At 44.0% G+C, this 14,595-nt stretch overlaps 2 protein-coding genes across 8 annotated transcripts; one reads left to right on the forward strand and one right to left on the reverse strand.

The window, feature by feature from the left end:
• Positions 1-4,998: 4,998 nt before the first annotated feature.
• On the reverse strand, positions 4,999-9,401 carry LOC6632512 (prolyl 3-hydroxylase sudestada1). 2 transcript variants are annotated; one of them, XM_002055981.4, is made up of 7 exons: positions 9,245-9,401; positions 7,057-7,147; positions 6,746-6,885; positions 6,482-6,679; positions 6,142-6,336; positions 5,471-6,088; positions 4,999-5,399 (listed from the first exon to the last, which is right to left on the reverse strand). In XM_002055981.4, the coding sequence occupies exons 1-7, from the start codon at positions 9,291-9,293 to the stop codon at positions 5,086-5,088; spliced, it is 1,605 nt and encodes a 534-aa protein (XP_002056017.2). In that variant the 5' UTR covers positions 9,294-9,401; the 3' UTR covers positions 4,999-5,085. The 2 variants fall into 2 exon arrangements, with proteins under 2 accessions (XP_002056017.2, XP_015025911.1); XM_015170425.3 differs by lacking the exons at positions 4,999-5,399; positions 5,471-6,088; positions 6,142-6,336; ... (1 more) ...; positions 6,746-6,885; positions 7,057-7,147 and adding an exon at positions 7,230-9,038.
• Positions 9,402-9,530: 129 nt separating this feature from the next.
• On the forward strand, positions 9,531-14,494 carry LOC6632592 (ankyrin repeat and SAM domain-containing protein 1A). 6 transcript variants are annotated; one of them, XM_032433900.2, is made up of 9 exons: positions 9,531-9,718; positions 10,048-10,167; positions 10,686-11,476; positions 11,968-12,136; positions 12,554-12,870; positions 12,933-13,714; positions 13,773-14,009; positions 14,070-14,201; positions 14,262-14,494. In XM_032433900.2, the coding sequence occupies exons 2-9, from the start codon at positions 10,064-10,066 to the stop codon at positions 14,367-14,369; spliced, it is 2,640 nt and encodes an 879-aa protein (XP_032289791.1). In that variant the 5' UTR covers positions 9,531-9,718; positions 10,048-10,063; the 3' UTR covers positions 14,370-14,494. The 6 variants fall into 6 exon arrangements, with proteins under 6 accessions (XP_032289791.1, XP_032289790.1, XP_015026031.1 ...); XM_032433899.2 differs by having other exon boundaries at positions 12,557-12,870; positions 12,930-13,714; XM_015170545.3 differs by having other exon boundaries at positions 9,532-9,718; positions 12,930-13,714.
• Positions 14,495-14,595: the final 101 nt, after the last annotated feature.

Raw genomic sequence — 14,595 nt, forward strand, 5'->3', positions numbered from 1 at the left:
GTTTTTAATACATTTCGCATTATTTGTTTTATAAGCGGCCTTGAGCACGATCATAAGCCGCTGCTCAACTTCGACACTTTTCCAGCAGCATCCAAGCCCTCAGCTATTATTCCCATGCCTGCCAATCATACCACATTTTTATGTTTTTCTCTTTTTTATGCCACTTTGAATGGCATTCGTTAAGCAAATAGTTTAATTTCTCAAGCATGACAATTGTCGCTGAACATTTTTAAATCCTTTGTTGGGCCATCAAACGAAGATCTTTGCAAACTTTTTTATGCATATGTTTTGAACCTTCAAATCTGGCTTTAAGCATCGACATTTTCAAACATTTAACAATAAACTCATGCAATGCAAAATACTTGGATCTATCTTACGTTGATCTGCAGCATGAGTACAGAATTTGTTAAAGTGTTTTGACACACATCCCATCTTAAAGTCTTATTTTTATATTACGTATACGACACCATTTGAAGCATATTCAATTCATTTTAATTGTTTCTGCACAGAGATGGGGACGTGTTGTTCCAAGCTAAATGGAAAGAAAAAGTAAATATAATATATGCTACAAAGAACAACTGAAAACGCGAGTGCTTAAACAATTTTACTAAGTTTGAAAATAAAATTTCTACCAAGTACAATATATGTAATGTAATGTGTGTAATGCAACAAAAAGGGCAATATTACAATGTCAGCTGAAATGACAAGCGAAATGACAAGTGAAATGACGTGTTCAGGTTTGTGCTGAGTCAGATTTCATTCAACAAACATGTCGTGTTTTGTCGTATCACGAGCCCAATTCTAGTCTCGATGTGCTTGCCCGCAGCCAGAAAATCGCTAACACGCAGCTCAATATAATTCCCAGAACAGCTGAAAATGCTAAGCAATCCGTACGAAGTGCTTGCAACTACTAAAAACTAAAGTTTGCCGCTCACAAAACTTGCCGTAAATGTTGCCGCTTGTCAATAGTGCTTTGAACTTCCAATTGCAATACACACGGATGATCGTCGAGGCAGACTCAGGCCAGGCACAACACACACACACACACTATACAAAATGCCACTGGCCTTGGCGCATGCTGAGAATGTTGCTGACGGGTAGCAGCAACAGCAACAGCAACTGCTGCGGCTGCATCTTTCGAAAGCTGCCAAATTCGTTTGGCTCTCAATGTTTGTTACAGTTTTGTTTTTTTTTTTTTCTATTTTTTATGTGAAAAATCACATCGGGTATTGGCCAATAGTCAGCAATGAAAATGTGTTGGCGTAATTAATTAAACAAATTATGTGCATTGCGCAGACGCATTGACGTTTTTGGTGCAGCATCGTTCAACTTGATTGCAATTTTTATTAATTTCACTTAGCGCTGCCAGCGATGGGAATGCAGCGAAGATATAAAAACAACTGGCAGCAACAATTAAAAGTGCTCTACACGCCTTCGAGATACCCTCTATCCGACAACGAGCTGATGCTGGTTTCTAGGAAGCACAGCGCGACAGCCTCTCCTATCCAAGCGTGGTGAGCCTTTTTCTTCTATTCACGCGTAGTTCAAAGCTGTGTCGATTGGTCACTTTTCTGATACTTGGTGGTGCATCGACCAATTGACGAGTTTCGGAGGTTATAGTCCGATCTTCTTCAGAGTATGATACTCAAATGTGTGTTCGTAATAGATGTTCGTAACGGAGAAAAGTAGCCAAAAAGTAAAATGTTTTAAGTCTCTGTTTACATAACTAATCTAAGCTCCAAGCTGATAACCGATTTGTATTGATTTCGTAAAAACAAACTGAGTTAGCGATAGATGGGTTGGATGGACACAGCATGGATACTTCCTTCTGCCTTGCACACATGCACCACGTCATAATACCCATTTGCCCATAAGCAATGGGTACAGGGTATTTGGCAACCACATCGACTGCACTTATGGTCAATAATGATTACAATTGCGGCAGCCAGGCGCATTTTGCAATGCGACTGCCGTCCATATAAGCCAGTATATATGGGCACACCTGGCTCCTTGTACTTTGTGCCATTTTTGGTTCCCAAATTCTTCAATTCTTGCTGCAGCTGCCCTGTTCGATGGCAACTGGCAACAGCTATGCCAGCTCATTGATTGTCTGATTCAAAGTGCAATCAATTATTAATTATACGCCTTGTTGTTGCCATTGTTGCGGCAATTGCACTTAAGTGTCCATCAACAAACAATAGTGCAACATCTTCATTGAACAAAATACTATTTTTTTTTTCCAGCCAGCTCATTTTTCTCTTGAAATGTTTGGAAATAGTTAACAACCGCATCAAAATTAGTTTCGTTGTTGTGTTAGCCTTCGGCTTAGCTGACTTTAAATCTCAAAACTGAGACTAGACGAGGTTCGTCTCTTAAACTGAATTGATTTTTTACGTGCGTGCGGTTTGCGTTTGGCTGCGTGTGGGAAATATCTGAATTTTGTGGCCAGCCAAAGCAATTTGGTGGCATGTTATTTGATACAATCGGCCCCGGAAATGCAGACGGCCCTTTGCAATTGTGCAGGCGTGTCTTGGACTAGACTCAATGGTTTGTACCCTGAACCCATTGAAAATGGCTATAAAAGGGTATGATGCTTTTATGCGAATGTATGTAATAGGCAGAAGGAAGCATCTGCGAACCTATAAATATATATTGTTTCTTGATAAGGTCTGTTTGATATCGGGGACTAAATGCTCCAGGGAATGAAATTTCTAATATAAATTCTCCTATACCATAGTAGAATCCGTTTTTTTGTTCTAGGTCGATTGTGAGACTTGGTTTCTAGCTCGAGCAATCATTATGTAGGCTCTTGCATAGTTTATGGGATAAAAAAGTTAGAGACTTGCACTTTGGTATACATATACATACAATTCAATGCATAGAGGGAGGCTAGAATGCTTACAACAGCTGCACCAACGTGGGCTGAGGGTATCTCCGTATCGGGCACTCCCGTCTAGAGCATACTTGCTTGTTTTGTTTAACCATATGTATGATGGCCGTCTGTTATAGGTACACCGGTACAGGGACACAACCTGAAAGTCTTTAGACGCCGTGACACAAAGCCACTTGGCAAGCTGACGGCATTTGGCGTTGGTTAAAAGTCACATTGTTGACCTTTTTGGCGAACGTACATTGGAGAAAAGGTATTTTTTTCTGTTCAAGTAGTTGCTGGCAGCCATCGTCTCAGACAAGCGAGCTCAGCTCATTAAAATAATATTTAACCTTTGAATGGGAGAGACAAATACTTGTTGACTACACCAATCGCATACATTCATTTGGCGCTGCTTTTGTTTCTGGCACCGTCTGCGCAGAGCCAACGAGCCATGCGCAATTAAAAATTAACTATTTAGTTTTTTAATGCCCATAGTCGCCACCCCCTCCCGATCGACGCCTATAAGCAAAGCCAATTCAATGTTTAACGAGTTTTGACAGCTGCGCGTTTTATTTTTTATTTTTATTTCTTTTATTTATTTGCATTAGCATGCAATTTGAATGCCCTCACCAAACAGGAAACGCTCCTATTATCATGCTATTTGTGTGGCTTGGTTGATAGAGAAGTGCTTTAGGCATACGAGAGAGAGAGAGAGAGAGGGAGAGAGAGAGAGAGAGAGAGAGAGAGATGTGGGGAGAACACGTATGCCGTCCAGTTCTCCTAGCTAGATTTATAAAAATCGTTTTGTTCCGGACTACTATAAGTTAAGCATATGGCTGATACATTTGCAAAGAAATGTATAATATTAAGTTAAATAAATATACTTAGTAATCGATAATTGTTGCTGGACTTGAACCAGCAACCAGCCGCTTCCTAGTCCGACGCGCAGCTTTAAGTTCCAAAGGCTCATAACGTCATGTTTGCGGAGCAAGCAGCTTTATATATATTATATATATAAATTTATATATATTATTATTATGGTTGTTAAGTATTTTTAACCTTCTATAAACCACTGATTGATCCAGTATTATTGGGAAAGACAAACCCAAAAAGTATCCCCGAATCAGTTGCTTGAAATATCACGTGATTCAAATAAAATACTTTGCAAATAAAATAAAATACTTTGCAAGTCGCATAGAAAGGCTATGTTTAAAAAAAAAAAAGAGTTTTAGAGGTAGGCAAGAAAAGAAATTAGACACAGATAAAGGAACTCAGCGAGTAAGTGAAGAGTTTAGAGCGACATCAGGTGAACCGATAAAGAGAGAGATGTGTGGGATAGAGGCGATAAACGACTGAGATGAAAGAGAGAGGCAAAGGGGAGGTAAGGGTTGAACAGGAAAATTATAATAATATTAATTATAATATTAATTAAATTACCTACATACAATTGGGATTTTCTCACCAGACGTTTGACAAGACGTTGACTAAGTTAAACTCCATGAATACTCGTAAGTCTGTCAAGGTATTAAATCTTCGACTACCCGAACATGGCTGCTCTTTGTTTTCAGTTAACTGTCTGCGAGAGTACATACAATGTTTATCATGCCAAAAAAAAGAAAAAAAAAGAAAAACGTAAAATTGGCAAAGCTTTTGTTATTTGTTTTGACACTCATCATGAGGCGGCATCCCGCTTCTGACCTATGCGCCATGTTCACACGATGAGCGCAATTGGCGATTGGCCCGGAGGGTCTGTGTGCGTGGCATCTTTCAGCCCTGACATCAAAAATTTCTGCACTGATATCGCACCTAAACAACAATAAGTCATCAAAAAAAAAAAGGTGCTATCAAGTGCAATTTGCTCTAGGGTTGGGCATCGCCAACGCTTTGATTTAGTAATCAAAATTTAGTTATACAGACAAGTAATACTTGTAGCAGCACTAGCAGCGATTTCTGGGTAATAGCTAAAAGATACCCTAACAAATATGTGGCTACGCATATTAGTCGCTTATATCGTCTGCGCAGGCGCCTACAGTTTATGCTCGACAGAAAATTACACAACAAAGAGAACATACAAGAAAATGGCGTGAGGCAAATTGAAAGTACCAAAAATAAAATAAACACTAGACTTTAACAGCACTTAAAGAATCAGCTTAGTTGTTTAATTTTAAATTTGTTATCATTTGGTTGACCAGCGCCATTTCGTTGCGCTTCGTTTACTGCTGTTTTTCCTTCCGCTTGCGCTGTAGCAATTTACGCAGCATATTGAAAGAGCTGAGCACCGGCACCATGACGGGCAGAAAGAGTGGTATGTATATGGCATATTTCTGCTCATCGGGAAAGTATAGCTGCGCCAGTAAGCTGGCATCAAAGAAGCCGCGCTCCGAGGCCACAAAGGCGCGCTTGGCCAGCGCCGAAGCATCCAGTAAACGATGCTCGAGTAGGGCGGCCTTGGCGGCCAGAATGTCAACATAGGAATTGGTTATGGCGGTGGCTACCTTGTCGTCAATCACAATGTAGCTGATTTGATCTGGAAGCAGGAAGTGTATTAGACCATAACTATATAAATTATTAGCCATTTAATTAGATAAAATGCCTTACCTAGCAGCTTGACGAGACTCTGCAGCGTATTGCTGGCCGTGGCAATATGCCGTATGGCACTGCGACGCATATAGGATTCGTATTCCCAGCGCCTTGGGGCCAGCTGTTCGATGTCTACCGTTTTAACGCCCGCCATTTGCACCTCATTGCTGATGTCCAAGAGCTTGTGCAGCTGATCCAGCATCACCTGCATATTATCATTGGTGTTCACATAAAAGGCCAGCGGCGGTTCATTATTCACATGAGCCAGACACACGCGCTCGGGCGGATTGGCTATTATAAAACCGCCCCAGGGTGGCGATATGAATGCATCGACTCCGTCACGCGTCAGCATCTCGTTCTTGCTATTGTAAATGTGCATCGGTGCGGTGCTGCAGGGCGCTATGTACACAACTAGATTGATGACAGGTTTGTCTGTAATGCTAGCGCTCAGATTTTGTGCAATGGACGTGAGCAGGTGCGGCAACGCGGACTCCTGCAGTGCATAATGACGCCCCAGTTTGCTTTGGTCTCGCACCTGCTTGACTTCAGCCTCAATTGCAACGCGATATTTCCATTGCGTGCGCACCGTGTAGTTGGATATGTCCGATATCTGCGCCAAGAATGGCTCTATATATGCTGCAAATCAAATTGATTAGCGCGGAGTCAATAAATTCTGGACGTGCACTTACTCTGCGCTGCCAAGGCTACATTCCACTGAGCATGTGTTAGTCTAGGTTTGGGATTTAGCACGGATATAACAACATCATAGGCGGGCTGTGGTGCCTCTGACTTGGCGCCCAAGCGCTCATCAGTGCTGAGTATCTGGTTGATGCGATAGGTTTGCAGTATTTTTGAGTGCAGCAGCTGTGCCAGCTTATTTGAAGCTAAAAAAGAACAGAAGGAAATTGATCTCTAAATGTCGCTGGCTAGGATATTTCCTGTACTAGGCGACAAGCTTTTTTCGGAGGTGCCTTTTTCGTGCAGACTTCGATATGAGTACAGGCAATTACATCCCAACAAGCTACTTACTGACATCGCTGCGCATTAGCGCCGATCGCTCCGTAGTAAGCAGCAACTCATCTTCCAGCCTGGGCCACTCAATGAATATAAAATCGCCTACGCTCTGCGGATGTGCCTGCAGCAGCAACTTTTCCAGAGCAGCCGGCGTATGAGCTTCGGCAGCCTTGGCAAATGGTACCAGCTGCTTGAACTCCACGTTCCAGATATCTAAATGAAAATGGTCAGAGACTGCTCAACTGTGTGTGTGTGGGTTGATGTGTAATGTGCTTTTACCGCTGTCGCTGAATGCGTTTTGCAGCTCCGTAATGAGCAGCTGGGCGCGACTTGGCTGCTGTGTGTAGATGGCCACTTCTACAGCTGTTTTGATGGGCTGGTCACTGAGGCTCTGAATCGCCGAGGAAGGCAAATTGACTCTGCGAAAGAGAATGTGAATTAAGATAATCTTCATTTAAATACAGTCAAGACTCTGCACATGAAACGAACAATTCCTTTAGTTTGACTGCGGCGAACAACTCTAAAAAGACTCGAAGAGTGGATGTGTTCTCCAATGCGAGCTTTCACTGTAGCATGCTGGGATGACTCACCTGTAGACAGTAGTCGTTTTCCACCACATGGGCACGCCAATCCCCACGATGACCACAATGAACGCAATCGTGGCGGCGATGCGATATTTGTCTGCAAATGGAAAACATAAAAATTAAAGCATTCTAATTAAATTGTTTTATAAATTGTGCGTCTATCGAAAGGTGTGCATTTAATAGATCATTTTTGCATTTTTGTGTTTCTTTATACAATCACTTTATTGGGCATTTCTCTTAGTGCTTTTCTCACTTGAGTACAAACAACATTCACGCAAGTCTTTAGTAAACTTAAGCAGAAAAAACATTTGTGCATTGCCAGTCTAAACAACAAATTGTGGCTTGTATGTGCGGCGGCATTTTGGGAAAATTTGCTTGTAATTATTCCCTATAGCTGCAGGATATTACAAACACTGGGCCCTTGTCCAGCGGGGTGTTGCGCGAGACGTATTTGGTGAACTTGGTGGTGCCCTCGCAGCGATAGACAATATTTAAGGCATTGTCCACAGGCGTTATTGTCAGCAGCACTGAATCATCGTGGCACTCCTCCTCCTCCTCCTCCTGCTCATCCTGCTCAATGCTAAGGTCGCCATCGGCTACCGGATCTAAGCCATTCTCATGAGCAGCGCGCTGCTCTACCTCAGGTGAGAGATATGTTATGACCGCCGCGCCCTCCGCTGCATTTAGATAGTAGACCAAATCGAGTGTGTTCTCATCGCTGACCAGGCCATCGCCCAGCACCGTGTAGTTGCCGTGCGACCAGCGCTGCAGTTCCACGCTGCAAGTGGGCGTTATGGCATCGACGCCATACAAGTCCAGATCGGTGAAATCACGCAGTAGCTGGAACATGGTATTGCTGCGAAATAGCTGTAGCAGCTCCTGCACTGTGCCCTTCGCGCTGCTCAGATCCATAAGCTCGTAGTTGTGCGCATTTGCGGGTCCTTGCCGTCGCCATGTGAGCGAATCATCGTTCAGGAGTTGAGCGCGTGCTAATTCAAACTTTTCGCGCTTAAAGAATTCATACAAGCAAATCTCGGAGTTCTCCTCGATGCGTTTCTGTATGCTGCGACGGGTGGCAGCCTTTAAGTAGACATCGTTCAGTAGCAATCCTAATTTGGGCTTGTAATTGATATCTGGCTGCAGGTAGCTGAGGCGGGGAAAAGCGCGCGAGGAGTCTGCGGCGAAGGCTTCGTTGGTGGCGCCATGAAACCAGCCATTGATGGTAAGACGTGGATAATCGTAGGTGGTCACCTCGCCCACCTGGTGAAAGGAACGGGAGCCGACTTTAAAGAATGCAAACTGATTGTTTTTGGGTGCAATCTTGCGCTGCACCGGAAATTGTGGATAGCACTGATCATCGCTGGAAAAGATTTCCAAGCAGCCACCATGCTCCTCGTTCCACTCCTCAACGCCCTGCCAAGGCGACATATAATAGATAAAGGCTATTTGTCTATCCTTGAGCAGATCATCGTGAACCAGCAAGTAGTCACCGCAGCTATACATGCTGCACGAGGCGGATACGTAGTCCAGCTTCAGATTTGTTATTTCCTCCAGCCAGGGTCGCACTTGTTTGCGCAGCACCTGCAGGAAATTGGCAAGCAGCCTGCACTCGAGCATATTGGATAGATCGGTGCTCTGGTAGAACTCGTACAGATCCATTTGCTTGCGCGACCAGTGCACTTTGTTGATCATTTCGTGCACCAGAGCCGGCGGGTTATTTCTCTCGAGCAGATCAGGGAGTAGGCATATTTGAAACGGTTCTCCCCAGATCTGTGCACCAGTTGTCTCTTCCTTTGTGCTTGGCACTTGCTTTGCCCATGCGGACTGCAGCCATTGCGTCACATTTTTTTGTAGATAAGCTTTATTCAGAGTTAACTCCACGTCCGCGTCGCCTGCACCAGCAGTTGCTTCCACAGATTCGCCAAGCCGCGCCAATTTCTTTTGTGGACCTTCTTCACGGTGCGCCGATTCTGTGTCCACGAGTTTGTCTGCAAGGGCAACACAATGAATGACATTGCATTAAGCATTTAAATAGAGGGAAGGCATACCTTAAATTTTAATGTATGGCCGCGCACACCTAAACACACGCACACACACGGGCGAGCGGTCTCTTTGGACTCGTTGTGCCGGCACATTTTTACATTTACACGCTGTTCTTGGCTACTTAAATGCAGATACGTATGCTTCCACTCACCTTCGGTTTTATCTCTGCGATTGGGCTTCAAGGGACTAGTTTGTTCCATAATGTGTATATTTTAGAATTCAATTTTAACAAAATTAACCAAATGTAACATGTACATAAAGCGTCTGTAGCAAAAACAGCGATGCATATTACTACAAAAAAAAAAAGAATCGATTAGCATCGATAACAAATGCATGACGCAAAAGTGAGGCAACGTACGCAAAAATGAGCTAACATCAGCTTAACAGTGCCTGTTAACCGATCGTTCCACTTGCCACTTTGTTTCATTTTGTTAACTGTGTAGACTGTTGTATGGCAGTGTTTCTTACTTCCACGTCCAAATGATTTAATTAATCATTCTACAATAAGCATTAGGCACAGTAATGTTTAATTGAATTAATGTGCGTGTACTTTAGATATTAGCAATTAAAGAGTGTTAAGCGATTATTTTCTAAAAAGCTGTATTAAATGTTAGAACATCAGTCGGTAAGTGCATATGAATGAGAAGTTGAACTATTTTTGGTGAAAATTGGGTGGCAATGCCGTGCGATGACCTTGGAAGAATAGGCCCTAAATACAACACGTTTATAAAAACAAACATAAATTATGTATGCATGTGTGTGTGCGTGTGCACCATCGGAATGTGCGCGATCTGGAACGTGCGCTGCTGCGTTTACAGTGGGCCAAACAGCTGACTGCCACCTGATGAGGCGGCGAGGAAGACCTGTTTACACTGAAAGGGTGTGGGCGGTGTGGGGAGTTGCTATGATCTCATTCTTTTTCATTTTGTATTTTTGTTAATTTTCTTAAAATAGCTTTCACAGAACTCCAATGGGCAAGGATCAGCATTTACTCGAAGCAGCTCGCAATGGGGATATAAAAACCGTTGGCAAATTGTTGGAGCTGACGACCAAGCGGCATGGCCCACTGTCCAGGTGAGTGCAAATTGTTGTCAAGCACAGTGAAAACTCTCATAACGAACAGCTCACTCAACATGATAACTCTTAAACTCGTTTTCTAATTTGTTTCATATAAAAAAGACTTTTCATTGCCAAACGCTGCGATAATCAATAAAAAATACAGAGTTTATTTTTGGAACAGATCCATGTTGAGGCAGTCCTCTATAAATACATATTTGTAACCACAGTAGACTGATTATCCATCTATTTAAATGCCATTAGGCATATGTATGTGCGCATATGAACAGTATATGGAAATACGATATGTACACAATGTTTATAATTCGCAGTAAAATGTCTAACTTTGTTTTCGATGCGAAATACAATACACAAGTGATCGGAATAATATATATATCTGCTGTTTACAGCTTAAATTAAATAAATATAAATTCTACATGCGTTAGAGGTTGTCGCGACGTCTCGTGTCCTCTTATGGGAGTTTTCACTGTATCTATATAGAGAAATTCGAGATTTGATTGTTGCTCTCCCTTTAGCTTCCGTCGCAGCCCCAATATCAACTGCCAGGATGTCAACGGCTACACCTCGCTGCATCACGCCTGTCTCAATGGTCACAGCGCCATTGTGCGCCTGCTGCTGGCCCACAATGCCCAGGTGGATGTGCCCGATGTGCGCGGCTCGACGCCGCTTTTCTTGGCCTCCTGGGCTGGCCATCAGGATATTGTGAAAATGTTGCTCTTTCACAGCCCCATGCCGGCCAATCCCAACGCACAAACAATTGAGAACGAGACGCCACTGCATTCGGGCGCCCAGCATGGACACAATGCTGTTGTGGCCATACTCCTGTCATATGGCGCCGATCCCACCATACGCAACAATAGCTTTCAGACGGCTCTGGACTTGGCTGCCCAGTTTGGACGGCTGCAGGCGGTGCAAACGCTGCTGCGCGTAGATCCCGATCTGATAGCACCCTATCGGCGTTATGTTGAGGATGACAATCTGTCCGAGCTGCTTGGCTATTCCAATCAGTATAGCGCCACGCCCACCAAGCACATCTTCACGCACACTTGCCTGCATCTGGCCAGCCGCAATGGGCACAAAAAAGTGGTTGAAACGCTGCTCGCGGCTGGCGTTGACGTCAACATACTCACCCACGCGGGCAGCGCGTTGCATGAGGCAGCGCTCTGCGGCAAGAAGTCGGTGGTGGTTACGCTGCTCAAAGCTGGCATCGATGTGCATGCCACAGATGGCAATGGACGCACTGCACTCGAAATACTCGCCGACTATCCGCCACACGTCACCTACGAGATTGTGGCCGTCATCAACGGTTTGTGTTTCGATTGAGTAACGCATAGTAGGGGATATCTGTGATGCCATCCAAGCATACATATTCTTAAAAGCCCCGTCAATCCGTTTATATGCAAAGTATTATATACTCGCCGCAGCGTGAATATCTTACTTCACTACCAAATTCAATTGCTACTATAATTCTACTGTATACAGTAGAAACTCTCTTGGATGAACAGCGACCTTTGTGTAATTGCTGTTCGGAATGCCCGCCTGATAGAGGGAGAATGGGCGCGGTTGAACTTATGATGGTTTAAGAGAAAATAAAGGCGGTGCCTTATATACGTGTCCGTTAGCAGAGTTCTCACTGTACGCAGCTTCCTATAGGCTTTTTCTATCTATAATATGTACTTTATAGCAACGCCGTCTTTTATATCTCTAAGGGTATTCAATCTTCGACAGCTTGAAGCTAGATTTTCTTTAATTTTTCAAGTTCTAACGAAATGCTAACGCCTACGCATTTGCTTTCAGAATTTACAAATTTGGCTGAGGCGCAGCTGTTGCGCAGAAACCAGACGCAGCTGGTCAACAATCTGGTTATGGAGAATGGAAGCGAATCTGCGCTGCCCAAGCGTCTCTATGAAAAGAACATACAGCGGCCGAATCAAGCCAAGCTAAGCGATCAATCGAAGCTGAGGAAGTAAGCCAACGCACTAACTGACTATGTGACACGCCCCCCATGTTACTGTTGTTGTTCTAATTGTGAACTCAATTAACCATCAAACGCAAGCGGCATTAATTTGTATGTGTGCTCAGATCAGATCAGCTCAGCTCCAGATCCAGAACTCATGCTCATGGCTCGGAATACATAGAACTCATACCGAACTCACGCACCCGCACTCGCACACCCACCATTCACACACTCACACACAAGCACACACAAGCACACACACGCACGCACGCACTAGCACACATCAGTTCAGAATTGGTTGGTAATTTCATTTTTTATCGAAGCGCCTTCATATAACGGTTTTGGTTTTCTTTTTTTTATCTCTCTTCCAACTACTTTCAACTACCACCCCGCCTCAAAAAAAAAACTCCCCTAACTTAACCACAGTAGAAAGCAAGACCATCCACCAAATGGACTTTCGCACTCTTTAAGCTCTTTGGACAATTACACCAAACGGCCAGCAAACTATTTGGACATGAAACCCATACGGCCACAAAAGTCGGTGAACGATGTGCACAACTTGGAGCCGCGCCAGGAGCTGTGGATCAGCTATAAGCCCGTCTATCAGCAGCCATACCAAAGCGCTCTACTCCAGTCGAGCAATAGTTTTTCAAATGCTTCCATACCCTCTCGTTCCTATGAGTACATTAATCTGCTCAAGCCCAGCTCCAGCAGCGAGGAGCAGAGCCTCAACAGCACCAGCTGTAAGTTTACCCATAAACTGCGGTCATGTTTTAGTTAATCCAGTTCCTTGCCTTCACAGCAGCAGCGCCGCAACGAGCTGCGCCTCAGTATGTGGAAATGAAGCTGCAATCTCCAGTGCCCATGCCACGCACTCACATAAATGTTGACTATGAAAACCTAAAGCCCAGGATCAGCGAGCGTCTGATGTCCAGCTCTCATATAGATAGCAATAATAATAACAACAACAACATTGTTTGTCATTCGCCCACGCCCGACTGTCCGCCACCCACTGTCGTTGAGGCCGAGACGACAATTTTTAATTTCATGCAGCCGCCACGCCTGGGCGACTCCACGGGCACAACGAACTCATATTGCTCGGATCATGTGGAGGAATTTGTGGGTGACATGCCCTTTGCGGGACTCTTCAAGGGCTCTACTTTGAATTTGGCACAGGACGTGCTGGATGGACGCGGCCTGCGTTCGCCCAGCATGGTGAGATCCGTGAATGCGCTCAATCCGCGACGCAGTCTGTCCAAGCAGCGCTACTCCACAACTGGCGAGGATTTTAGCGCCTCACGCGTCTGGGCTGAGATTGATACTATCTTTGAGCATATCGGTAATGAAGTATCCACGGTTGAAAAGGAACAGGAGCATGAGCATGAGCAGAAACCGGATGTGAATGAGGTGGACATGGAGCAACCACAAAGTGAGCTATTACAGCCAAGTTCTCTAGAAGATCACAGACAATCGCTACACATACGCAATCCAGCGGAACTGCTGCTCGGCCAAACACCGAGTCCGGCTTCACATTGGTGCCATTCGCCCTATACGCTCGTCTACGGCGAAATACGCTACTCCGTTTATGTGTGTAACTTTCTTATGTATATTATAATGAAAGCTGCTAAAGCATCTATTCCTGCAGTATCTGGGCTCAACTGTCGTAAGGGAGCTGCAGGGCACCATTTCGACGCGCAAGTCCATTCAGAAGCTTAAGATCGATGAGAAACTGAAATCATCGTCAAGTGTGAGTGACATTAGTCTGCTGGAAAACTGCACCACATCGACAAAGTATCTCAAGGCAGCCAATCTGCAGACGCGTCTCAAGGTGGATATTGCCGCCTCCTGCCTTGGTGTCAAGTTTATAGATCATGAGTCAAAGGTTGCGTATCTCAGTTTTCATAAATCAGCACTAAATGGTAATCAATAATCTCCTTTACAGACTGCCATCTGCTCGCATAATATTGAGAACATCAATTGTGTTTGCCAGGATGCGGAGGACATGCGTTACTTCGCCTATATAACCAAAGAGCAGGATCTGCATTATTGTCATGTCTTTATGGTTGATAATTTGGTTGGTTTCTTGCATATTCTAATGGAGCGAGTGTACGCTTTAATTTCTGCATTATTACAGGAGCTGGCCAACGAAATAATCCTGACTCTGGGCCAGGCTTTTGAGGTTGCCTACCAACTGGCCCTGAGCAGGCAGAGCACACCTTTAATAGAGAACGATGAGTGCTAAATCGTGTGCCACAAGCATTATGCATTATGAAATCATATTTAATCTTCACGCCATTTGTTTTGTATTTTTTTATTTGACTTGCTAGTCGTTGATGCCATCATAAAACTGTCATTATTATTTTGAAATTGACACGTAGTTAAATTGTATTTTTTTTTTTCAATAAATAACTGGTTTCAAAGCCAACTGTCTGTTGGCGTTTTTTTTATTATCGATAAGCGTGTACTCA

Source organism: Drosophila virilis, chromosome 2 (assembly GCF_030788295.1).
Source record: "Drosophila virilis strain 15010-1051.87 chromosome 2, Dvir_AGI_RSII-ME, whole genome shotgun sequence".
Taxonomy (NCBI): domain Eukaryota; kingdom Metazoa; phylum Arthropoda; class Insecta; order Diptera; family Drosophilidae; genus Drosophila; species Drosophila virilis.

Excerpts from the sequence above, each read along its gene's own strand:
- LOC6632512 (XM_015170425.3), bottom strand. The coding sequence starts at position 9,293 with ATGGAACAAACTAGTCCCTTGAAGCCCAATCGCAGAGATAAAACCGAA. Across the intron at positions 9,039-9,244 it reads TCGCAGAGATAAAACCGAAG|ACAAACTCGTGGACACAGAA; the intron begins GTGAGTGGAAGC and ends TTGCCCTTGCAG.
- LOC6632592 (XM_015170545.3), top strand. The coding sequence starts at position 10,064 with ATGGGCAAGGATCAGCATTTACTCGAAGCAGCTCGCAATGGGGATATA. Across the intron at positions 11,477-11,967 it reads GATTGTGGCCGTCATCAACG|AATTTACAAATTTGGCTGAG; the intron begins GTTTGTGTTTCG and ends ATTTGCTTTCAG. Across the intron at positions 12,137-12,553 it reads GATCAATCGAAGCTGAGGAA|TAGAAAGCAAGACCATCCAC; the intron begins GTAAGCCAACGC and ends ACTTAACCACAG.